Genomic DNA, 26799 nt, shown 5'->3' with positions numbered 1-26799 from the left:
TGGCTTTGCAGCCACACTATCCTCCCATAAAATGCATTCCCTTTTGGAATAGCTCGCTTGGAGTTTGGTATAGTGTGTATGTTGTGGCTTGAAATATTTTCCTTACAAGGAGTGAAGAGCTTGTACTTTCCCCCAAATTCTAGGGATTAGTTTAAGTGGAGGGAACTTTCCCTCTTTGTAGAAGTATAAACTGGCTTCCCTGCAGCCATTTTTTTTCTTTGTCTGGGCAGTCTGATGGTTTTGAAAATGAGAGGGTCAGTCCATATCTGATTTTCTTCAGGATAGGCACTTTACGTGCATGTGGTAGATAAGATGCTGCTTTGTATAATTCACATTTAGGGCCTAGTTTTGTTCTGAACTTATTGGCCTGGAACTCCAATTCACTGCAATGGGAGTTCCATATGTGTAATTTACTTTGTATACTACTTTGTTTGTATAGAAAGTTGTCAACAATTGAGTTAGAGCACTGGATGCTGGCCATGACTAACTGCTCACTTTATTTTGGGTAAAGTTAGGCATGGATGGTGTATTTGCAGGATCCGTACATAGGTTATTTCAGTGAATAAAAAAAAGTTCTAAAAAAATTGTTTTAAATAATAGACAAAAACTAATGTATGAAGGCTTGAAATTTCTCAATTAAGGTTTATGAATCTTCTCAAAAATTAAATCTCTTCTTCACCTAGCTGTCACACTCAAAGATTGCCAGTATTCTGTATCTTAGGCTACATTGTGTCTTGTCTAAAAACTCAGCCCTCTCTCCCACAGCATGACTTCCTTCCTTCTATTCTCCTTATGATCTATTAGTATATATTAGAACCCTGCACATCCTGACCTCCATCTATGGATGTATTTCTGTGGTGATCATCACCATAAACGGTAAATATTCTAGAGCTATCTCCCTCCTTCATCCCTTCTTGTGACCTGAAATTACCCCCAAGATTTTTCCTTGTATTGTAGAGTACCTAATTTTTTATCCCAGTGCAGTTACTGAAATGCAGTAAAACTTTGATTCAGAAGGGGAAAGTTTGATGCAAACCTAACAAATATTACCATGTGGTCAGTTAATGTGAAACTTTGTGATGATTTTACACACATGCCCGTGCATATGCGTGTGTACACACACATGTTGGTGGATAGGAATATTTTCAGAAATCAGACTGAGAATATTAGTCACAATTAATATTCAGATTGACCATTTGAATATATTTTCAAGATTGTCAGCATTATTATTTTTTTTAAATGAATGGAGAATAATTTTAAAGTCGTAACACTTAAGCTAATGAAGGTTTGTGTGTGGGAATTAGAATATGGTGGAAAGTCACCCAGAAATCATCTTCACTCATCTTGTTAAATGTGGTATTTCAAGGGGCTCCTTGAATTGATCTCAGACTCTCTCTGTTACAACAGCTGTTTCTAAAAAAGACGGTGCCATTTTTAGCATAATAATTTATAGTGGAAGGGTAAAAAGTCTCAATCTATTTCATGCTGAAGCAAGTGTAGTACATATGACTTTAATACAATTAATTTTTAATATCTGGAATGCCATTATGCAAGATGGTGCATTTACAGTGAGATAAAGTGATATTTGGCTTTTGTTTTAATGAAAGAAAGAATTGCATTATTTGCTTAATTAAAAAAACAAATTATTTAGGCATTCTTTCCCCTTTAATATCCGTTTTGCATGAATGCTGTTCATGCGTTAGGTTGCTTAAGGCTACATCGAGTTTGCTCATTCAGCCAGACTATTCCCTGGCCAATCAGAGGGTTATCTCATGAACGGAGCACAATCCCACAGGACATGACAAAGATTTGACATGACAGTTTTGCAGTCATGCAACACACAGAAGCGTAAAGAAACAAAAAAACCAAAACAAAACAAAAAAAAAGGGGGAGTGATAAGGTTCACGATGAGGACCTGCTTTGCTCTTGGTGCCCCTTTGCTCCCCAACTCCCTCCCCCAAAAAGCAAAAAACCTGGAATTGTGAATATGTGCAAGGCTCTCTCACCTGAAAATCTGAACAATAATTCACACAAATATGAATGATATAAGCAACTTCTTTCTGGAGATGAAAACCTTCATGGTTTTTGCTTTCTAGTCCAAAAGAATCTTAAAAATGTGAAATTTCAAATTGTCGTAGCAGATGGGAATGGAACTTGTTTATTGCTGGGATCAGTGAGTTTGCCTTGCCTCCAACAGATTGCTAAATGTTGGTTCATGGGGCTACTTGCTGGTTCACAGAGAGCTAGCTAGTGATGTATTGCTGGCCCCTCTCATTGTGTCCAGCTGCTGAACTGTATTAAAAGACAGCAAAAAATCCACTAAATCTTTCTCCATGTAAGCAATTACTGTGATTTCCTCAGGAATACTCTTTAATGAGAGGGGAGGTAGTCTACAAGGCAAACTCTAAGATATGAATTGCACCCTGAGAATGTTTGGGAACTGTTGCTTTAAAAGATGCATAATCTGCAGCACATTCCAAATTATGGATGATGAATAACAGTGATGGGCAAACTTTCTGCTGAGGTCTGATATGGTAGCTCTGTAAATACAATTTTCTTACACAAACACTATAGGGAATGCTATTTTAAATGGGAAATTCATTGGTTTAATTGAGGAGGAAAGTGGGAGGGAATAAAATTGAAAAGTTTGCCTTTTTTTTTTTTTTTTTAAACATTGATAAGTATTTCACTTCTGTTCTCCTTTCTGTTTAGTGTAGTACATGTGTTTTAAAAAAAACAACCCTGAGAAACAGCAGGGATCAGAACTCATTAAATAATCACCAGTTATTGAATAGAAGAAATGTTCTTTTAGGATGTTGGAGGAAATTTCTGCCTATTAATATGTTCCTAAAACAAGAACTGATTATTTCTTGTCCATTTTTAGATGTAAACAAATATATTGATGTGTTTTGTTTTCACAATGGCTTAGCAATCAAAAAATTCATTCAATAAGCCAGCTGTAGCTACATGTTTTCTGCTTTGATTAGGCCTTATTTAATTCTAAAAATGCCAAGAATGAAGGCCTAGAGGCTTTTAGCAACAGCCTGTGGCTTGTGTATCTCATATTGTCATGTAACTTGAAGTGAGCCTCTGTCATTCCTTATTGTTCTCATACTAGGTCAGAAACTTGGGTGTTTATTGGGTAGTTTGTTTCCGCCAGTATATGGAAAACCAAAATTTTAGTTGTTCAGGTGATTTTATTTCCCTTAAAGCAAAATTTACTGGCTTAAGATTCTAAGCTTCATCTCTTCTTTAGCAGCTGGAACTAACTTTTGCCTGTAGTGAAATTTGTGCTTTTATCCTAGGATCTTACTTAGCTTGAAGCAGCTAAACTCTCACTCTAAAGCCTCATCCAATCAGTGTTTTCCAGTGACATGTAATCTCACACATTTCCTCCTTTAGTTCCTTCCCTGAAAGTAGGCTTTACGGAAGTAATAGACTTATATGGAGTCTGTATGTTAACAAGCAATTTCAACATCCTCCTTCATTATAATGAAGACTATTTTTTGTCCTTGCTTCTTAATCTCCTGTGCAAACTAGTCTCTTGTACTCTTCTCTCTAAGGCCACTAGGCAGGGAAGGGTGAAATTATAATGGCACGGAAGGACCACCAGAGTGTGTGAATTCAGTGTGGAGTTGGGAAGCTAGAAAAAGGTAGGGGAGTAGAGGATGAGGTTCTCAGGACTTTGGGACAGGAGGATAATTCCAGCTCTTTAGGGCTTGTGCACACTAGAATAAAAGGTGGGTTTTAAAGTGTTGGCAAATATATTTTAAAACTCTAGCGTAGACAGAGCAAAGTGTATTTAGTGTGTGATCTGGCAGAGGTGAGGAGAACCCATAGGGTTGAACAGTTTCTCTTGCAGCTCCTGCTCTGGTTACTAGGGGGCACTGTGGCAGCTGTAGGCAGACAAGGCTGTCTCTTTTGCTGCTGCACTTATTGCCCCTTGCTGTCTGCTTGCATATTTTATCTTTCATTGTCACTGCCATAGGGCAGGGGGAGGGAAATGGCCATTGTCAGATGGCTTGCTTGCCTGCTGCCATTCCTTCAAAAATAGTGGCATCAGTGAATATCTTTCTGGAGTGAGGAGGAGTGAGAGATGTAGAAGTGAGTGAGATAGCTGAGTGGCAGGGGAGGGGGATGGTGAATAATATCATGGGGGATGGAGAGATAATAGTGGTGGTGGGGGGAGAGGGGAGTAAACATGAAGGGGAGATCAAGAAGTGGAGAAAACTGAGGGAGAGAAAGGAAGGTAAGAGAAAATACTGACACTAAAAATCAGTGAGGGAGAGGAAGGGGAGAAGTGGGCTGAATCAGAAAAGGACATATTTTTATCGGGGAAAATTTTAAAGTGATGGAAAAACAGATGAAAAGCAGACATTAAAAAAAAAAAAAAAGTAAGAAGGCCAAGCTACAGACAAAAAAGTGAAGGGCAAGTAGAGAAAATGGAAAGAAATATGGGGGAGCTATATTACTTTCTTATAAATGTTCCTCGAAACCTTGCTTTGACAACAATTTGAATCTGTGACTAAATCATAGCTGTGTTTTTTAAAAAGGAAAAAAATGTCTGCCCTTTGACTGTGGAAGAGCTGACCCTATTTCTCCCAGAGAAATCTTGATTGCTCATATCTGAAAAAGTCATATAAAGAAGCCATATAAATTGATTAGCTATGGTAGTTCACTGCATGTGGAAGCTCTGGATGAACCCTTAAAAATGAGGTCCTCTTTGTCCTATGTTGTGCTCTTTTGGGAGTGTAAATGCTGGCCTGTGATACTTGGAGGAGAAGGCGTAAGTTGACACTGCTTTCACTGGGGACAACTGAATCAAAGATTCTCCAAGTGTTGAGAAGCTGCTACTGCTGCCATTACTGCCGGCAGTACTTCAGCCTCCAGGTGACTTGTTAGTCATTTTCTCCCCCACCCACCTGAACCCAATTTCCTCTTAGGTCCAGTCTATTGTAACTGTAAATTGGTGGGCCACCTCACAGCTAGGGCATCAAATAAAGCTCCCAGCTGAAGAATTTCCATCCCTTTCTTTAAGGATAGGTTAATTTCTTAAAACCAAAAGTCTTACATAAATCAAACAGATAAACCAGATCCTGTTTCCTGCAGATATCTAACTGAGCTATTTACTGGCTTTTTAGCTTTCGGCTCACCTGATCCCTGGACTCAAACTCATCACCTGGGAAAGCCCCCATACTATCTGTACATGTCCTTCAGGCCAGTGTTTCTCAGCCAGGGATACACAAAGGTCTTCCAGGGGGTACATCAACTCATCTAGATATTTGCCTAGTTTCACAATAGGTTACAAAAAAAACCACTAGTGAAGTCAATACAAACTAAAATTTCATAGACAATGACTTGTTTATACTGCTCTATATGTTATACACTGAAATGTAAGTACAATATTTATATTCCAATCAATTTATTTTATAATTATATGGTAAAAATGAAAACATAAGCGATTTTTCAGTAACAGTGTGCTGTGACACTTTTGTATTTTTATGTCTGATTTTGTAAGCAAATAGTTTTTAAAGTGAGGTGAAACTTGGAGTACACAAAACAAATCAGACTCCTGAAAGGGGTACAATAGTCTGGGAAAGTTGAGAACCACTGCTTCAGGCCATGGACAGATATCTACAGGGATCCATTGGCCAATTCCCTTCTCTCTACTTCCCCTCCTGCATAAGTGGGAGGCAGTGGCCATGTTTTGGGAGGCTGAAGCATTTGGATCAGTGTGGAGAAGATTCTGTTCTCTGCAGCACCTCTACAAAACATTTTATTCTGGTTAGGCGAAGTGATGGAGGATTTGGCTCTATATGCATTTGTTGTACTTTACGCAACAGCAACTTAGTAAATGTATAGAAAAAGAAAGAATAAATTAAATTAACCAAATTGCTTTGGAACACACACCACTTTATTCTGCCTAAATAACATTTGGAAATAAAAATTAAACACATTGTTTGGGGGTGATTGTGACAAACCGTGGCATGAGGCTGTGATTCATGCGCCTTGCTGCCAATAAAATTGAACAGAAAAGAAGAGGTGCTAGTTAATAAACTCATTCTAATTTTATCTTTAGTATGACATGATAACGTCAGGCATATATTGAGTGGTATATCTACAATAATATATGTACGTTCAATTTTTCAAGGGGATGGCATTCCCTGTGGACGTGTTGGATAATTACAGTCATGAAGACTTAAAGAGTTCTGCAGAAGACTACATGTCTGACCTTCGATGTGGGGATCCAGAGAATCCAGAGTTCTTGTCTCTTGTCAGCAACATCAAAGTAAGAACTAAGAAATAAATCGGTTCAGATTTTTCTCTTTATTTGCAATTGAACTTAGAGTAAAAATACAGATAAAACCAGTCCGTGTCTACTGATTTAAATACTCATTATTTTAACAAAGTATTATATTTTCTAAATGTTCCTATCTTTTTTTAAATTGTATTTTTCTTATTTTACTTTGGAACACCAAAAAGCACATTGTTTTATACCAAGTGGGATCTTTGCATCAGCCACTCAGATTGTCAGATGATAGATATATGTATATTGAACAATTCTCTTTCATTTTAAATCTCAACCGGCGAATCAGGCAAACTCTTTGCTAGAATTAATCACAGAAATGCACATGCCTAATTTATGCTTGCAGTTACTGCATCTAGTTGGTCATTTATGCTTCAGTCTTGCAAAGTGATCTGCATGGGTGGATCTTTTTCTCTTCCACTGACATCTAAAAGGGGGTCTACTTGGATTATTTGTCCTAAAACTTTCCCTGGTGCTGTCAGAGCCACTGTACTGGTGGAGGCACTAATAGAGACCGGCTGCTGGAATTTTATGATCTGACCCACCTTTTCACTTAGTCTGTCTTTGTGATGTAGTGGTCAAAATCGGGTCTGTCTTACAAGCACTCCCACTTGCTAAAATCTATGGCAGCAGTTCGCAAACTTCATTGCACCATGATCCTCTTCTGAAAATAAAAATTACTGCACAACCCTGGGAAGGGGGACCAAAACCTGAGCCCCGCCACCTTGGCTGGCTCGATGGGGTGATGGGGACAAAGCCTGACAGCTTCAGCCCCGGGTGGGGGAGCTATAACCTGAGTCCAGGACTGAAGACCTTGGGCTTTGGCTTCAACCCTGGGCAGTGGGGCTCAGGCTTCAGCTTCAGCCCTAGGCCCAGCAAGCCTAACACCAGCCTGGATGACCCCATTAAAACAGGGTTACGACACACTTTGGGATCCCAACCCACAGTTTGAGAACTGCTGATCTGTGGTAACAATGGTGTGAAATTTTAACTAACGAGTTGAGAGTAAGAGAGGCCAGTGGGACTCTGGATGGGAGTAGGGGTCCTTACTTGCAAAGCAGAGTTTTAGGCACTTTTCTCTAATCATGGTAAATGCAGATGCTGTGTGCATAAAAATAAAAATAATTCTGAGCCATAGCATATCATAAGCTTTAAACTTTTATAAGCAAGCAAATCTTTCTCATAGTCTGAATGCCTAGTCTTTTGTTCACCACACAAACAATGCTTTTATATGTACATATTTTCTCAAATATCTTCATTAAATATTAGAAATATTTGAATTTAAATAACTTCAAAATCCTTTTGCTGAAGACACTAAGTGGTCCCAGTTTTCATATGCCAGTGCCTTAATGCCACATTTTGGTGCTCAAATGAGCATTTGGGAACTGAAGTGCTTATTTTAGCACCAAAACATGGGAAGTGTTCACCTGTTTTAAAGGTGACTTGACCTGCAAAGGAAGAAAATTTGAGTTTGTGTATCAGGAAAGCAAGTCTTTTCTTTCCTGTTTCCTGGAAGTCTTTGTTAGAAGATTCTACAAAATGCATTTGACGCTTCCTTAGCCCTTAGTTGAGGATGAGGTGTCGACTGACTCTTTAAGAAAGACAGCTTGTCTTCCAGTTGTTCATACAGCTTTTGAGTCAAATAGATATGAACATAAATAAAAATGGTTTCCCCTCTCAGGAGAATTTCATTTCCTTGGAGCCAGGTCATAATGTTAGGCTGAGTTTTGTTCAGTGTGGGACCTAATAGTAGAGAGAAAAGAGAGACATATAGAGGGACTGTATGCCAACTTTGCATTTTACGGTTCTCTGGCACAAGATAGAGCAACTAGAAATCACCCCATCATGCTCCTGATCAGAGGCTGTTAACCAGTGGAATCCCTAGATGGCCACTTAAGTTATGTTTACACTGCAAAATAAATTTTAAAAAATAAAATAAAATAAATTACATATATTTATATGCAGTGGCGACGAGTCCCAGGGTATGTCTATACTGACAGAGGCAAAATCACCGCCGTTGGATCAACCTATCTGGATCGATTGAGTGGTCAGTGAAGACCCACTCAATCCATCCAGAAGTCAATGCTGGTAAGCCACCCTCTCAAGTGGTGAGTGCAGTGAAGATGCCTCACAGAAGGGAAGCAGAGCAGTTGACAGGCGTTACTCAAGCTACTCTGCATAGCTTGTGTAACTCCCGTTGACTGCCGCCAAATCGCCTGGTAAGTGTAGACCAGGGCTCAGAACCTGGGTCTGTAGACTCAGGCTCACAGGGCTTGTGCTTCAGTGCTAAAAACAGCAGTGTAGATGTTGCTACTGGGGCTCTGAAACCCATCCACCTCCCCCAGGTTTCAAAGCTTAATATCTAGCCTGAGCGGCAACAGCTGCACTGCTGTTTTTAGTGCCATTGTGCGAGCCTGAGTCTGTAGACCCAGGCTCTAAGACTCACTGCCACTGGTTGGTTGTTTTGGGGTTTTTTTGCAATGTAGATGTATCCTTGGGCCAAATTTAAGCCTGGCCTATTAAAATTGAGTAAGTGGACTAATGTATCTGATGTCATAAACCTACTAGTTCTTCAGTCATTGATAGAATCATCCAGGAGAAACAGGATGGACAAAACGTAAATTCCTTAGATTGTTTTTTCTGTTTGGCTTGTTCAGAGGAACAGAGGAAAAACCTTTTAAACCTCCTTCCTCTCTCCTCCCTTCAACACGCATGCACCTTAGAGATTAGCTTTATAAAGAAGATCTATATTATAAAGAAGCAAAAAAAAGAGCCAAAATCTAGGTTTTTTTGGTTTTGCAGGTCACCTGTAAGCACCCAAATTTAAAACATGGCTTTCTTGTCCTCCTTAGCGTGCTCTATATATGTTACTAATGCTATGTTAGCAAGAGTCCACTGACCCATTCTAAACTCTTGTTTCAGATTCCTATTAGCTTGTCAACTGTAGGCTTCGTTCCTCTTTACGGTGGAGATCAGACACACAAAGTTCTTGCTTTATTTGCACCAGAGGACTCGATCACAGGTTTCATTTTAAAATTCTAATCTAAATGTTGTAGCCTTTTGTTTCTGTGGCAAATACATGTAACCAATCCTTGACTCATTCCATGCTCGCTTGCAATAACTAATTACCTTTTTCAGCTTGAATGCAGTGTCCATTCCTTCCCGTTTCATATTATTGGTAATTTCTGTTGTAGATTCTTATCCACAATTCAAATAAATGTGAAATTACTGTATCACAGAGCGGAACCAGCTAGATTAATTTCGGAAGATGTGTAACAAAATGAAAGACGGTGCCTTCCTGATTTAATGTGCATGGTAATTAAATGCAACCTGTACTTTCCCTTGAATTTTCTCCTCTGTGGCTTCCTTGATACCAGCCATCCTCCCCTATTCATCCAAAATGAGACTACTAAATTCATCTTCCGCCTCTGTCAAGTAGGAGGTGAGTCCCTCCACTGATCTATCACTTCAGGCCCCCTCTAGTCTACGACATCAAGTTCAAACTTGTTGTCTTTGCATTCAAGACCCTATATAGCTCAGCTGCAACTGACATCTCTTATTGCATTTAACTGCTAGTCCTCCACTGTGCCAGCCTCAATGCTATGCTTGCCTCCTGCTCCCAATTCTTTTCTGAATTTGTCTATGCCACCCCCATGCTAAATCACCATTCTACCACCCTCTTCACATTCTCCCCCTTTTTTAAATTTGCTTTTTCTGTGATGCCCACAATTGAAGCAAAAATTTAAAAAAATAACCTGTTATTTCTCTGGCTCCCAAGCATATCCTGCCTTTTCAATTACTGTCCTTTTAAATCATCATTTCTTCAGAGCAGAGAGTGTCTTCATGTTGTGTTTGTACAGCAGTGAGCACATTGTTTGTGGTAAAGAAAAAAAACTGCATTAATGTGCTTCTTACTACAGTTTAAAATATGTCTTTTATAACTTGGTAACGATAGTGTATAACTAGTAACTCTAATGAAAACCTTAAGTTTCAAAATGTCAAGACACACTAACTTTTTAAATCCATCTTTTTCCTTTCAAGCTGTAGCCCTGTATCTTGCAGACCAGTGGTGGGCAATCAATGACATTGTGAGAACGTCTATCCCTTCTAGAGAAGGGCTTCAGCAGGTAAAGAGCTTCAACATTTATATCTTAATAGTTCTTATTCTGTAAGGACAACTTTATATAAATGTAATGGGATGTAGCTAACTATCTGAGATATGTTGCACATTTTGATTTGATTTGGATATGAATCGAATGGTGCAGATAGATAGGTAGGCCATATCTTGTCATGGGCAAATCAGCAGAGATCAAGGAGCTGGGGTTCTTTTCACATTAGTTTTCTGTTTAGCTGGCCTCTTCAAAACAACATTGCTCCTGTGCAGCACTCTCATATGTAAGATACTTGGCTGTTAATGGTTTAAGGGTTACCTTCTGAGACTCCTGCTGTCTGGGCCCTTGGCAATTAGGCACATCATGGTTGTTGTGCATTGTACTACTGCAGAAGCTTGCTGGCCTCTCTGCTCTCTTTAAAAAAAAAAAAAATGTTGTCAGTTGTTAGAGTACCTTTCTGAGGGAGGAGGTTGGGAATGAGTTAAGTGAAATACAGGGAGACATTTTTCTGCAAATCACAAATGGGAGATTCACAATTTGATTCTTGATGTCTTCGCCCAATGAGGAACACCAGCCTGAGACCTTTTCACCTTGTGGAGGAACAGGAAATTTCCTTGGTACTGCTACAGAGCAGTTCTGTGCAAGGGTAAGAAAGATATGCCAGGACTGAGCTTAAATTATACTGATTGCGCCCAACTGGCCAAGGTAATTTTGGTTTACAGATCAGCTGAAGCTTCTCAGTTCTCCCACCCATGAACACTCCACATTGCTGGACCATCTAACATAGCACAAGGGCAGATTCAAGCACCCCAGTCTGGGACTACTGCAATTCAGGGCCTGGTATCTGGATGGGAATCAGAAATAGAGCTCGCATATTCTAAAAGGGTGCGATCCATCCTTAACCAAAGTAGAAAAGACTTGGTGAGAAGCTGTTGCTCAGCAAATGGAAGTGTTTCTCCATTTCGGCTCACCAACCCAACTTATCTCCAGAATCCACTGGGGTCCCTGCTCTCTTACAGTATCTACTTACCCTGAAGTCGGTTCTCTGCAAGTGCATTTAACTGCAGTCAGCTCTTTCCATCCTCCAGTGGATAACCGTACAATATTCACTCATCCTGTTACAACTAGATTTCTGAAGGGGATTCTCAGATCCTGTCCACCATTGGTGAAGTTCCCACCTCAGTCAGACATCAGTTTTGTTCTGTCATCTCTCACTAACCCCCCCCCTTTGAGCTTCTAGCCAAGTGCTGTATGGTCCATCTATCCTTGAAGGTGGCCTTTCTAATAGCTATAGTGTCAACCAGAAAAGTTGGTGAGCTGGGATTGCTCATGGTGGACCCAACATATACTGCTTTCTACGACGAAAAGGTCTCATTATGACCCCCCCCCGCCCTTAGATTAATTCCTAAAGTAATTTCATGAGAGTCAGGTAATCCACTTACCAGTATTTTTTCCAAAACGGTGTACCTCAGATGAAAAGAGATGACTGCATTCTCTAGATGTCCAAAGGGTTTTGTCTTTTTATCTGCAAAGAGTGTTAGAAAGACATCTAAACTTTTTCCTAGCAGAGCAATCAAGGGGTCAAGCTATATCAACAAGGATGTGGATTAAATGTTTCTGCCTCTGGATTCAGAGTCTCTGTGCCCGGGGCAGTGTTTGGTACCATTACGTAATGCAGTTCATCTTCACTCTCACTATGGAATACCAATTCCTGTCCTCATTCTCTTATTGCACTAGTTTGCCTTGTTTCCGGTGTCTTCTGCTGTGGTGGTTTTGAGGGTCCAGATACCCCAAAGAGAGAACAGGGGGTCTGAACCCCAAAGAGTAAGCAATTTCAGGTACACCTCACAGCCGGCAGGGGGCTTCTCCCAAGACACGTTTACACAAAACCAGATGCAAGTAATGATTGCACAACCCAGGAAAAGACAAATCATGGACCATTACAGTTAATGGGAAGACGTTTAGACACCCAGGCTAACAAATGCTGGGAAACTGTTCAAAAGCAATGTGTGACTTGTATTAGAAAAGGCAATTTATCTAATGTAGAAGCATAAAACCTGAAGTTGTCTTTCTTCTGTGTGGCTTCTATATGTTTGCTTTTTCTTATGATTTCATCTTGAATCTGTTATTTTTCTTTTAAATAAACATCTTGTTTGTTTTTACCCCAAGCAAACTGTGGCATGTGTTTGCCAAAGTGAACAGATAACTGAGGGTTGTTTTCACACCTTTGGAAATGAGGAACCAGAGGAGAGAAGTCCAGGTGTCTGGTAGTTAAGAACTCAGGGTAGGCAGATGGGAGACTCTGGATTGGAAGTGTTGTTGAGGGTCACACTACAAGGAGTGACTAGGTTGGTGGAAGTCAGGGTGAGACCTTTATGCATGTGTACTGGCTAGTGGTGTCAGGGCTCTAAGCCATGGCAGCATAGCATTGTTCTCCCAAGATTACATGGCAGAGGGTAAGAGGAGTCCTCCTGGTCTGGGTGATCCCCAAAACATCACAGTAAGAAGTCACAGGAAAGAAAAAGATTGCAGAGAAGAACTCTAACACATTCTTTTCAGTCTTCTGCTTTTACTTAATTGACTGGACTGTCTGCTTTGCTTTCAAGTACTACATTAATTTTATCTTCCCAGTAAGATCTAAATTTGCCCAGTCCCCTTCTCTGTGAAAGGTTCATGAAAAGTGCTTTGTCACCTGGTAAGAGGGCAGTCTCATGTACTTTCTCATCATAATGATTCTTACCACAAGTAGCAGATTTTTATGATATTTTGATGCCAGTTCCTAAGTTTCTTTCATCTGCTGTTTCCATTTTTCAACATGATCTTTATGGTCCCCAGATACAGATTCAGAGTTTATAGATAAAGCAAATATTATGTCAATGGACAAATGTGGTGGTTTTCATTATAATAAATGGAAGGATGAAAACTCTGCAGCCTCAATTTGTGTACACTTTAGGCATAGATTACCTATTTAAGAGAGTCCTTCCAATTTGGCTTTTGTTCTGGTATGCTTCTCAACTTTGCCAGTAGAGTTCATTTCAGCCTTTCTATCTGCCTGTTGCCCTGTCGATGGTATAAGGTTGTGTGAGATGTTTCAGGTTTACAGTACTGCTGTAACTTTCTGAACAAATTATTTTCAAATTCTGTCCCTTGGTCATGATTGATCCTTTTGAAGGAATCAAATTTTAAAACAAATTTATTGAAGATCTTGTCTGCTCAATCTTGCCTTACTTGTTGGCAGTAAGGTAGGCTTGGACAAACCTAGTGAAGTGATCCACTATGACAAGATGTATTCATATCCTCCTTTGTTTCTGTTTAGATGCAAGAAGTCTATTGATAGAAGCTCAAATGGTTCTGTTGTAACTGTTTGTTAGAGTCGTAGTAGGCTGGTGAGATTTCTTTTGCTTGATGCATGTACAGACTCTAATGATATAATATTTCATGTTGCTCTTCATCTATGGCCAATAAAACTCATTTCTTTTGAGACTGATTTCTCTCTCTGCTCCTATATGTCTCATATCTTCAAGTAGTTCTTGATGTGCCTGCCTTTTGCATTTTTCAGGTAATGCCAGTGGATTTTGGAACTTGGTTTTCTAATAAAATAGTCCATCTGTATCCAAATGCAACCCTACCACTCACGCATCAAGGTGGAAATCTTAACACATCTTCCTGTGTTCTCTTGGTTGTTTGGCTTGTGCCCCATTGACACACAATGAATTATAACAATAATTGGATCTTCCTTCTGAGCTGCCAAAAGGTCTGTTTTTTAAATAGGCTTTATAGTGGACTAATTCCCAGTGAGAAGTCTTCTACTGCCTAAGGGTTGGTAATAGCTGCTAGACGTGCGTGTACACTGCAATAAAACAACTGTTGCTGGCCCATGTCAGCTGATTCGGGCTTGCAGGGCTTGGGCTGTGGGGCTGTGAAACTGCATTTTAGAAATCTGGACTTGGGCTGGAGCTGGCCCTGGGACCCGTGAGAGGGGTGGGTCCTAGAGCCTGGGCTCCAGCCTGAGCCCAGACATCTACACTGCAGTTTTATAGCTCCATGAGCCTGAGTCAAGTGATGTGGGCCAGCTGTGGCTGTTTAATTGCAGTGTAGACATAGCCTAAGATACCTTGCCATCTCTTTATACTTCCAAGTACTGTATGACAGCACTAACAACATCAAGGGGTGCGCTGGATAAAGCATCTGTCTCCCTATTAGATTTCCCGGATGATATCTGACTTTGACATTAAAGTCAGCTGATTTTGCAATTCACCAGTGTGCTGTGGCATTCAGCCTGGCAGAGGTGGAAATACAGATTAGTGAGCTGTTATTAATATATAAACTGTGAAGGATTGTGCATAGTGGAGGTAGTCACAGAATTTGTCAGTTACAGCCCATTTCAAAGCTAAAAATGGCTTTCCCAAATGCAGATGCTATTTTTTTCTCAGCTGCAGTTAGTGTTCTGGACCCATGACCAGAGACTCTGTTTATTTTCCTGATGTTTTTGTAAAACTGCACCTAATCTTTTATTGGGAGCACCTACATGAAGGATAAAGGATAAGGCAAAATCAGGGCAGGCTACTATTGGCAGGCAGTTAATCAGTTGGTTTAAAACTTTTTGATATTGCTTAGTCGAGGTAACTGGCTATTTGGAAGATATCTGTCCAGATCCTTTTCCTTGCCATTTGGCTTTTTTTCTTTTTCTCAGTCCTTTTTTGATAGTGTTGTGTTAGATTCCAATGAGCAGTCAAGTCATACAATGACTTTGCCATTTGAGAAAAGGCTTGCATGTACCTGCGACAGTAGGCGAGGAAAGTTATGAAGTTCCCCTGTGGTGTTTGGTGGTTTTTCTGCAAGAGCACAAATAGACAAGGTGCCAGCTGGATCCATCTTATAACCTTCAGTAGATACATTACTTGGGAATGGTTGTATCTCTTTTATAGAGCTCACATTTAGAAGCTTTCAGCTTAATTCTGTGCTTCTGTATTTGTTGCAACTCTTCTTACATTCTCCATCAGTTCTTCAAAAGTGCCACTGTCCACAAGGATATCGTACAGGTAGGGAATACACATCTCATCTCTAAGATGTGCAAGGTACTCTTCCATACACCACTGGAAAGCAGCAGGTGTGTTTGTTAAACCAGATGAGATTCTAACTCATTCATATATACCCCATGCAGTAATGAAGGCTGTGAGGTGACTGCTTTCTTCATGAAACTTTGATGGTTGGCCTTGCCTTGATCAGAGACAAAGAACCAAAATTTACCTTCTAATTCATTCAGAACACCTTGGATTTGAGGAATGGGTTGTCTGTCTGCTATAGTTTTTCTTTTCAATTCCAATAGTCAACACATCTTAGACTACCATTCCTTTTCCAAACACATACCACTGGTGATGACTATGATGACTTTGATTTTGTGATCCATCCCCTTTTTAGGAGCTTTTGCAGATATTCCTATATCTCTTTTTATAGTAGATGAGGCAATGAGATGTAAGCCTTCTGTACAGGTTGCTGGTCATATAACTCAGTATGAAGCTGCAGACTTAGGGATCTGTGCCATGTCTCTATCATCTCTGGAGAAAGACTGGACTCCTCTTTTAGCACCTGCTGGACCATTTTCACATGCATCTCTGATAAATGGCTCAGGTTCACTACTGGTCCAAATAGATCTTGATCATCCCTTCTGCTTAGAGGTTGTTCTCTTTGTGGCTTAGATCTGGTCTACACTACAGACCTATATCGGTATAACTACATCACTCAGGGATGTGAAAAATCTGCACCCCTGAGCGACCTAGTTTTACCAACCTAACCCTTCATGTAGACAGCGCTATGTTGGCAGGAGAGTTTCTCCCATCGATACAGCTACCGCTTCTCAGGGAGGTGGATTAACTACGTCAACAGGAGAGCTCTCTCCCATCAGCTTAGAGTATCTTCATTAAAGCCCTACAGCGGTACAGCTGCATTGGTGCAGCTGTGCCGATGCAACATTTTTAAGTGTAGGCTTGCCTTTAGTCCTTGATCCTGGGTACCACTGTCTCTCTCTTTTGATACTGATGCCACCAGTAAGGATTTTATCTGCTGAGTATCCACTGGAATTTCAGATTTAATCTGCTGTAAATTTCACAACACAGTTTGTCTTTTCAAAATAATAATATATTTTGATGGGTTACTCACAGGGATATTTATCTGGCAAAGTGATCCTTCAGGTAATTTGATTAGTGTTCCTTTTATGTCCGAATCTTCAGGCCACTGAGCAGCGGCATCTGGCTCAAATATTGCTGCTAAACTTTCATTATCCAGGCCTGCATGAGCCCAATATTTTATATTAGTGATTTTTCCTTTAGGTATAAATCCTTCGGGAGCTGAACCAAATACCAACTCTTGAAGATGTAGAGGAAACTATCAAAGAGATTGCACCTGGAAAAGCAGCAAGCAATGATCAGATACCCCCGCAGAGCTCCTAAAGACAGGAGGCTTGCGAGTGACATCCACGCACTTCTCTGCACTTGCTGGGAAGAAAGCCACGTACCTCAGGACCTGAAAGATACAAACATAATTACTTTATACAAAAACAAAGGGGACAGAGCAGACTGCAACAACTACTGAGAGATATCTGTGCTCAGCATGGTTGGCAAAGTGCTTGCAAGGGTCCTGCTGAAACGACTCCAAGTCCTTGTTGAGAGAGTTTATCCTGAGAGCCAGTGCAGGTTCAGAGCTGGATGCTCTATGACTGACATGTCCTTCACAATGAGCTTGTTGCAAGAAAAAGGCCGTGAACAACAGGCCCCTCTCTACGTAGCATTCGCTGACCTAAAAAAGGCCTTTGACACGATTAGCAGGAATGACATATACAAGATCCTGTTGAAAATTGGCTGTCCACAAAAAGTGCTCTCCCTATTTAAGGAGTTCCATGAGGGAATGAAGGCAACTATCCAGTATGAAAATAAAACATCGTCTGAGTTTAGCATTGATACTGGCATGAAGCAAAGCGACGTCTGAGCGCCTACTGGCTTTGGCATCTTTTTTTCTATTCTTCTTAAGTACGCTTTTGGAAACAATCTATCTGGTGTACTAATTGAATCAAGGACAGACAGCAGCTTGTTTAACATCAGGCAATTTCAGAGCAAAAGGCATGTCATCCAGCTCGCTATTCGGGATCTGCTCTTCACAGGCGACGCTGCATTCATCTCTAATTCACCTGATGAATTACAGATCATGATGAATAAGTTTTCTGATGAATGTATCAAGTTCACCATGGTAATCAATATTAAGAAAACAGTTGTCATGTCACAAGGCACTAACATCCTACCTAAAGTCTACATCAATAATGAAGCTCTGAACAACATGGATCACTTCTGCTATCTTAGCTCAACTTTAACAAGCTCACTTAGCCTTACTAAAGAACTTGATGTGAGAATTGGCAAAGCCTCAGTCGCCTTTGGCAAACTTACCTCACATGTCTGGAACAACAAGCTACTAACCCTGAATACAAAGGTGTCCATTTATCAGGCTTGTTTCCTCAGTACTTTACTTTACAGCTGTGACAGCTGGGTCACATACTCCAAGCAGGAGTAGAGATTGAACAGCTTCCACTTTTGCTGTTTCAGAAACATCATTGGAGTCACTTGGGACCAATGGATCACTAACAGTGAGATTCTTGAGAGAACGGGCTGCAGTCCATGCAGACAATGCTGGATGCTCGCAGGTTTGGCTGGCTGGGACACATGGAGCGCGTGCCTCAAGATCGTCTGCCGAAGGTTGTGCACTATGGCCAACTCAAGAACTACCTGCAACACAGAGGAAGGCCAAAGCTCCGATACAGCAACATGGTCAAGCACGGTCTCAAGAAATTCAGCATTCCCACTGACAACTGGGGAGCCCTGCCCACAACCGTTCAATCTGGAGAAGTCGAGTCAGTGCTAGTGCAGTCATCGCGGCGAGTCATCAGAGAGCCCAGGCTGAGGCCCATAGGTGAACCAGGAAGCAGAATGTGCTCCAACCTCCATCTGGCGAGTGGACCTATATCTGCTGTGGGAAGGTCTGCCGCTCACCAGTTGGGCTCTTCTCCCACATTCCTGCCAAGCACCATTGACGGACTGACTTCGTTGTGTTCCTTTCATCTGTCAGGATGTTGAATGACCACATCCATAATTACATCCTTTCTCTCCACTTTAACCATGCATAGATCATCTGAATTGTTGCTTCTGATGAAGTTCACAAGAGCTTCCACTTTTGCCTTGCCAACATGAGAAAGCTTGTCTCTCTCACCAGCAGAAGCTGGTTGAATAATCTCACCCACCTGCTCCTACTATTATCAGTTCTTTTGTCACATTCCTGGGCAGATTGCTTTAATATATTGATTTTGGCTTTCAAACCTTTGATTTAATCAATATTGGTCCTCAGTTCCCTTTTCTGATTTGTCAACAAGTCACCTTTGGAGACTTCTTTTCCCTTAGGAGCATGTGCTGCTTTACACTGTGACCAGTAGTCTGTGTAGGGTGCTTGTACAGAATTACATGCTACTGCCCTAGTACATGCACCTTCCCCACCTTGTGCGGTTTCTCTACTTATCAGTGGTTTCTCTGCCTTGCAGCATTGTGCAGCTTCTCAAACAAGGTGACATCTGCAGCCTGATTATCTTTTTAAATAAGGTCAAATCACAGTCCAAATGTTGCCATTTGCAATCCTGTCAGGACTGAATTGAGAAGCATGTTTTGTATAAGAACAGGGTCATATCTTAGGTCAGAGTCAGATTCTTGTGAGGTAAATAATATTGTCTGTCTCAAATCAAGTGCTTGCACAAGGAAATCCTGAGCGGTCTCTTTGGGGATCTTGTGCTGTTTCTTGAGGGCTGCGGGTAAAGTTCAGTTGCATCTTTCCCCTGGTAATAGGACTTTAAGATTTGGCAGGCTCAGATTAATTTTTCCTTCCAGGTAGCCCCTGAGGCTCAGTCTTGGGCAAACTGCCCTGATCACAGCTTCCGTGCTTTCTGCCTCAGTGTAACCTTTTTGAATCACACTTTCAATTTGATAAACCAGACTGTTTAGGCTTACCCTGTCCTTTTGGTGGGAGTTCCCACTCGGACCTGTTATTTTAAAGTCTTTCTTTAAAATTGGCTCTGTTTTCTGAGTTGGGGTGGGGGGGGGGGGATAGATTTTCCACAGGAGTTTGGCTTTTAATTTTTACACTTTCCTGAAACTGTATTTCAAGCAATCATAATTTTTTAGCATACTGGTTCTGAGTTGTCTCTGCTTCAATTGTTAGTTTGCTCCTCTGCAATAGCAATGAGATGTAAAATCTTATCTTTTAATGTCACCAGTGTATAAAATCCTTGATCTTTCAACTCTTCCTGCACATTTAAATTGCTTCTTATATATTTGATTAAAACAAAATGTTTTTTTTTGTTGCAGTTTCACTGCAGCTTGTCCCAGAAATGCTCAGAGAGTCACAGGCCTCTCTTAAATGGCCATGCTTTGGCTGATATAAAAGTCCTTCTACCCCTTGTGAAGGATCTCTAACTCTTTTCTGGCCATAATGCTTGCAAACAATTCAGTCTTCCCTGGTAGATTCTTCTGGAATAGTCTACAGCAGCTTCAGGTAGGTTCATCTCTTAAAGAGCTCAGATCATTGCATTCAGCTTCTCATGTCTGTGGTCGCTCAGTGTTACAGTCCCATATTAGAGAAAAACTGGAGTTTAATAAAACTTAGTTAAAAAAAACAACAACACAGCTTGCAGAAGCCCCATTGCTGCTCAGTCCATTTAGAGCGCACACAACTTTGCTGCTGCAGCCAGAGCTATCCCCTTTGACCTCTTCAGCAGACCTTCAATCCTTAATGGGGGAAAGGCAGAACATGGGTAAATCTAACCCTGACATCCCCTGGTGAGTGCTATATCTCTACAGCCAACAATAATGGAGGTGTTATGTGGTCCCTCCCAGAAGATCTGAGCACATGTTCTCTGTAGCACTCCAAACTCATGCTAGCCAGGGAAGAGTCAGACAATTGATACAGTACTGTTGTATTTGGCGAATGTTTCTTAAAATCCAAAAATGCTGTGTTTATTTAAATTAAAAAAAACCAAAGCCTTTAAATCATCAGAACACTTTTTTTAAAAGTGCATTGCACAGCTTGATATTATCTAATCTGTGATTTTATAGAGAGCCTGTCACCATGGCATCTGAGCACTTCTCACCCATCAAAAAACGTTAGGCCTGATCTTTCAGAAGTGCTGATCATTTACAGCTCCTGCTGCCATCACCTGGAGTTGTGGATAGTCAGCACTCTGAAAATAAGCCTCCTATACCTAAGCTTCAACTAAACGGATGTTGTCCTTTTAATTGTTGCACATTTAAATGTACTTATGTGTTTCCATAGGTGAAGACTCTTGGAGAGAGGGTGGTTCTTTATGTCCTGAATCGAATTATATATCGGAAGCGAGAAATAGAACAAAATGAGATCCCATTCCTCTGTCACAGTAGCAATGACTATGCTAAGATTCTGTGGAAAAAAGGAGAGGCCATCGGGTTTTATTCTGTTAAACCTACAGGTAAAAACACTTTAATATTATTTATGTGGGTTTTTTTTAAAGTAATGGAAAACTAAACTCCTTTATCAGAACTTTTAAGGTGCACTAATGTGTGTAATTGATGCATGAATCTTTTCTTGAATTCTTAGAGCAGGCAAGGGTTTGGGTAAAATTTTCAAAAGTGACTTTAGGCTCCTGAATCACTTAGTCATTTATGTATGAGTGAGTGAATGAATGAATTGAATGAATGAAAAGTTTGCCTGTAGTCTTTTTAGCAGCCATGGTGGGTACTGGACTACGCCCAGGATTCCAGGCTTCAAAGTTTGTGCTTCCTGCCCATGCTCCTCAGTCAGCGATGACCATCAGTGCTGCCTGTACTGCCATAGGGAAAGCACTGTCATGGCAGGGTGCAGTATCTGCTGCTTATTCCCCAGTCATACTCAAGAAGGGCAGAAATTTCACATTAAGACTCCAGTCGTACCCAGGCCAGGGGATCTCTGATACTTCAGCCTGTTTCAGCAAGGTTTGCATCTCGTGCCATGATGTCCAGCTCAAGAGTGAGGGAGTCTATCCCTGCAGATCCCTTGGTGGGACCTTGACAGGAGAGCAAGGAGCATTTTCATAAATATTAGACTAAATCTTTCTCCAAATCTACTTAGAAGTCGAATAGAGCTCTGCCTAAATTGAGCAAGTCATCTAGCTCAATCCAAGAGAAATTTCAATATCCTAAGTCTCAGAGGCATGACAAGAAAGCCCACAAATCTAGGGATCTGTCGATACCAGACGACAATTTGATGACAGTCGTGCCTCCAGTACCATCCATTGCCTGGAAGCGTGGCTTCAAACAGCGTACTCACCAAATCAACAGTCCACGAATGCCATAGTAGCTGTTCACACCAAAGTAATATCATTTCTCCTATGGTGGAAGAATCCATGCATGAATTGGCATGTGTGACCCAATCCCCTCCAGTTCCTTCTCAACCATCTGAGTTCTGAGACAGAACCCTCAGCAGTTCTTATTTTAACTCGTCCTCTTACTTATAGCTTTAGAAATCGGGTTAGCTTAGTCAGTAATTAGTTTTACTGTCTTCCCATTCCAAAAAAATAAATAGCTTCCTCTCCTCTCCCCCTTGGTGTAGAGTAGATTCCATTTTTTCATAACATCTGACAAGGTGCCTGGTACACCAAATTTTAAAATGTGTATGTCATATAGAGATGCCATCCCAGCATCAGATGGACACTCCCAGTGTGTCTGCTGCCTGTGTGAGGGTCATGTATACATCCATACACTGCAAGGACCTCAAGGCTAGAACCAGAAGAGGGAAGGATCTTCAACTGGAACTTATTCTTATGAAAAAGTCACTGAGACCCTCCTCTGACTCGGGGCCAGACAAGCCCTCTACAGAAAAAACAGAGACTCTCAAGAAAGAGAGCCTCAACCTCCCCTTGGAGGGAGTCAACAAAGAAGAGGGTAACAAAACCACCAAGATTAAGTACTTATGAGGCTTCAGGTTCCTCAGGTATTATGCGGGCTGTAGCACCGAAGGACTCGTAATGTCCCAGTGCGGAGTAGAGAGGTAAAATTAAAGCGACCTTCTCCAATACAGCACCTACAAAAAAAATGGAAAAAAGACTGCAGGCCAGATTGCCAATCGAAAAAACTTCGGTGCTGACAGAATTTATGACACCGACTGCGGTGATGACAGCACCGATGAATTGCATGGCAGTTGTTTTGGCACCAGCTGTGGCACCGAGATCAGCGTCGGCACCGACATCAGCATCAGAGCCAAGTACGGCACCAATCTGAGACATGGCTCCAACATTGGCACTGACTCAAACATGAAATGAAAAATGGCACCACTGTAGCAAACTGGGATGACACTCACATCATCACCACAGCCTCCACTGCTAGAGACAGATGCATCCCCAGTACATTTTGCACATGATGAAGCTCTTTCTCCAATCCCATTTTCTAGTGGAGATGATAGCAAGAATGAGGAAGGTGAATTCTCTTCCCAACATTCCTCCCCCACCAGAGCAATTTCTGAAGTGCCCAGCTAGACACCACACTCTGGACGTCACGCACATCCATGGTACGGCCCACCATGATTTGGACCACCCATGCCTATCCCATGCAATGGCTAAGTTAGGACACGTGGTCAAACTTTACTAGGGCTTACAGTAGACCCCCAGTCCCTACACATACAGACCCAGGTCTTCTACAAGATCTGCTCCATCTGGTCTCTGAGCCAATACCTAGGAGGAAGGGGACATGTCACCTCCCGTGCATGACTCCTCCACTTCGTCAGATGAAGTGATAATGCCCCCTTCACTGACCATGACTTTAAATATTTCCACGACTTGTTCAAAAGAGTGGCGGAAGACCTGGAAATTCCTCTTGAGGAAATCACAGAATCCCACTACAAGCTCATCAAAGATTCCATTACCTATTAATGATGCATTGATGGAGCCAGCCAACAACATCTGGCAAACACCGTTTACCATCCTACCTACCTGTAAGAGGGCAGATAAAAAGTATTATGCCCTTGCCAAGGGGATGGAACTTGTATTCTCACATCCTCCCCCTAACTCTCTGGTTATTGATGCCACAAACCAGAGAGACAAACAAAGGTTGATGCCTCATGACAAAGACTGGGAAAATCTAAAAGTCTAGGTCTATTAGGCAGGAAGGTATATTCATCCACAATGCTACAATTAAGAGTAGCCAGCTATGCAGCTCTGTTGTCAAATTATGATTCAAACAACTACATGAAAATACTTGAATTTATCATTGACATCCCAGACAACAAAACAATTCAGATCACTCATAATTGAGGACCAACTCATTGCAAGATTGACTTTGCAGGCTTCCCTTGATGTGGCCAACATGGCAACCAGAACAACAGCTATGGCGATTGTCATGCATAGGGCATCACGGCTCCATTCTGTTGGCCTTCCCAAGGAATTACAGACCAAGATAGAAGATGTCCCTTTTTATAAGATCTTTGTGGAGAAAACTGGTGAGGTACTTCACACGATGAAGGACTCATGAGCAACCTTATGCACCCTCAGAATTTATACACCTGCAATGAGGAGAAAAATATATAGGATTCAGCCACATCCATGTAGGTACCAACAGTACTCACACTGGAGACACTACAATCCATAAAGGAACAAACAGAGACTACCAAAACATTGACAACCTCACCAGACATCGTCAACCTCTCAACTGGCGTTGATTAAGCAATTTTGAAATTTTGGTTGAGGGTCTGAATGACCTCTTTCACCATCCACTGCCAACAATGATGACCACCCAATTTGACTTTAGTCTTTCTATCACAAATGGGCAGAGATTGCATCAGACAAATAGACCTTAGAGATCATCTGTTTGGGGTATACCATCCCCTTCATATCTGTTCCTCCTCCCCAACCCTCCTCCCCATCCCTCTTTAGGGACCCATTCACATTCAAGTGTTACAATGAGAAGTGAACCGTCTCCTGCTTATAGGAGAAATACAGCATGTTCTACAACAGCATGCAGGGAAGGTTTCTACTCCCACTATTTTTTGATCCAGAAAAAGAGTAGAGGACGGGGACCCATACTAGATCTTTGAAGACTAAATAAGTACGTAAGACGACAAAGATTCAAGATGGTCACATTGTCTATCATAATACTGGCACTGGAACAGGGGGACTGGTTCTCAATCCTCGACCTCCAAGATGCTTATTTTCATGTCACTATCCACCCAGTGCACAGATGCTTTCTCAGAGTTGCACTGGCACACAACCATTACCAATATAAGGTATTTCCTTTGGCCTCTCTACAGCACCAAAGGTTTTTTAAAAAGTGCTGGCCGTAGTAGCAGCAGCACATCTATGCAGGGAAGGAATCACAATATTCTGGTACCTAGATGACTGTCTAGTACAGGCACACAGCCAACCACTAGCTATTCAAGCTACCCAACGAATGATGTCACTGTTTCAAAACCTAAGACTCAGGATAAAAATAGAAAAGTCCACTTTAAACCCTGCACAACAATTGGAATTCATAGGATCAGACCTGAACTCAATAACAATCAAGGCATCATTACCAGTGGCCAGGCTCCATGCCATAATAGATCTAACACTGTCGATAAGAAACAGCCCAACATTAACTGTACGCACAGGTTTACAATTGCTGAGGCATATGGCAGCCACTCTCTTTGAGGTCCAACATGCACAGCTACACATGTGCTGCCTACAGGAATATGGGTATTAACCACTGACAAACCACACAAGCGCTGTTTAAACAGAACACTGATGCCAAATAAGATCAAAGAATCATTACTATGTTGGATTCAACTGGCCAATATGATGATTGGAATCCTGTTTTCTCAACCACCAACCTCGGTTATGATTACCACAGATGCATCCCTGCTAGGCTGGGGAGCACATCTACGGAACCCTACGATACGATACAAACCTCTTAGAGCTACGCTTAGTTTGCAACGCGTGCTACCACTTTCTTCCACTGATAAAGAACAAGACGGTAAAGATAATGGCAGACAACATCGCGTTCATGTTTTACATAAATCGACGAGGAGCAAGATCCCATTCCATATGCACTGAAGCAATAAAACTGGGTTCATTGAACACAACATCAATATATCAGCAGCATACGTAGTGGGATGCCAGAACACCACTGCAGAAGCCCTCAGCAGACAATTCAGCCAAAACTACAAGTGGGAATTAAAACAATGCAGTTCTGAAAAAAGTTTTTGACAATGGGTTCATCCTTCGACTTCTTTGTATAACGCTTAATCACAAATGCCCCCTTTTCTGCTCAAGAGCAGGAATGGGAAGGGATCAATGCGGGATGTGTTTCTTCTATATTGGAGCAAATACCTCCTTCATGTATTCCCACTCATTCTGCTGATACTCAGTCATCCACAAAATATATATGGACAGGGCAACAGTGATAATGATAGCACCCACATGGCCCAGACAAATCTGGTATTCCTACCTACTTCAGATGTCGATGTACACACTGATCACCCTCCTACCTCTCAACGATCTCCTATCTCAAGACAAAGGCCGGATCTTCCACTCAGATCTACAGAAGCTTCACCTAACAGCGTGATTCCTAACCGTATCTGCCAAGAAGAGCTAGAATGCACTGAACAGGTTAAATACATCTTATTAAATAGCAGGAAACTGACAACAAGAAACATCTTCAGAAGTGGTGTAGATTTACTTCATGGTGCAAAGATAGGCACATCATCCCCACATCTGCATCCATTCCAACTATCCTGGACTCTGTCCTAGAATTTAAAAAATCGGGTTTATCGATTAGCTCTGTAAAGGTTCATCTAGCGACCATTACAGTTTTCCATGACAATATCAATGATAAAATAGTGTTTACACACCCAATGGTAAATCCATCATGGGGATCCAAAAGGTATACCTGAATATACGTACTCCCATGAGACCTAGTACTGCAAGCCATTACCAAAATACCATCTGAGCCCTTAGCAAAGTGCTCACTTATGCATATGTCTATGAAAGATCATTCCTAATAGCCATTACAGCAGCCCACCGCTTAGGAGAAATTGGGGCACTCATGGCCTATCCACCTTACACCATTTTCCACAAGGATACGGTCATGCTCAGACCTCACCAAAAATTTCTACCAAAAATTACATTGGGCTTTCATATAAACCAAATGATTCACTTACCTACCTTCTATTCAAAGCCCCATCATAATGTACAAGATGCTATACTGCACACTTGGGACGTCAGATAGGCACTAGACTTTTAACTAGACAGAACAAAAACCTTTAGGAAATCTGACAAACTTTTCCTATCTATTGCAGACTGCACAAAAGACATGC

The 26799-nt window shown here is 41.3% G+C and overlaps 1 protein-coding gene across 1 annotated transcript in view; it reads left to right on the top strand.

Moving 5' to 3' along the window:
* Nucleotides 1–26799, top strand: part of FAM169A (family with sequence similarity 169 member A) — a 73882-nt gene that overhangs the window by 16945 nt on the left and 30138 nt on the right. The window contains exons 2-5 of the mRNA XM_067568891.1: nt 6152–6289; nt 9230–9329; nt 10349–10434; nt 20779–20950. Coding sequence (XP_067424992.1) covers nt 6155–6289; nt 9230–9329; nt 10349–10434; nt 20779–20950 — 493 coding nt within the window. The 5' untranslated portion in view covers nt 6152–6154. The remainder of the gene's footprint in view (nt 1–6151; nt 6290–9229; nt 9330–10348; nt 10435–20778; nt 20951–26799) is intronic.

This window comes from Emydura macquarii, unplaced genomic scaffold, assembly GCF_026122565.2.
Source record: "Emydura macquarii macquarii isolate MOO-44397 ecotype Brisbane River unplaced genomic scaffold, CSIRO-AGI_Emac_v2 contig_2897, whole genome shotgun sequence".
In the NCBI taxonomy this organism is placed as follows: Eukaryota; Metazoa; Chordata; order Testudines; family Chelidae; genus Emydura; species Emydura macquarii.
The sequence above is the reverse complement of the archived record's forward strand: the minus strand, read 5'-3'. Positions and strand labels throughout refer to the sequence as shown.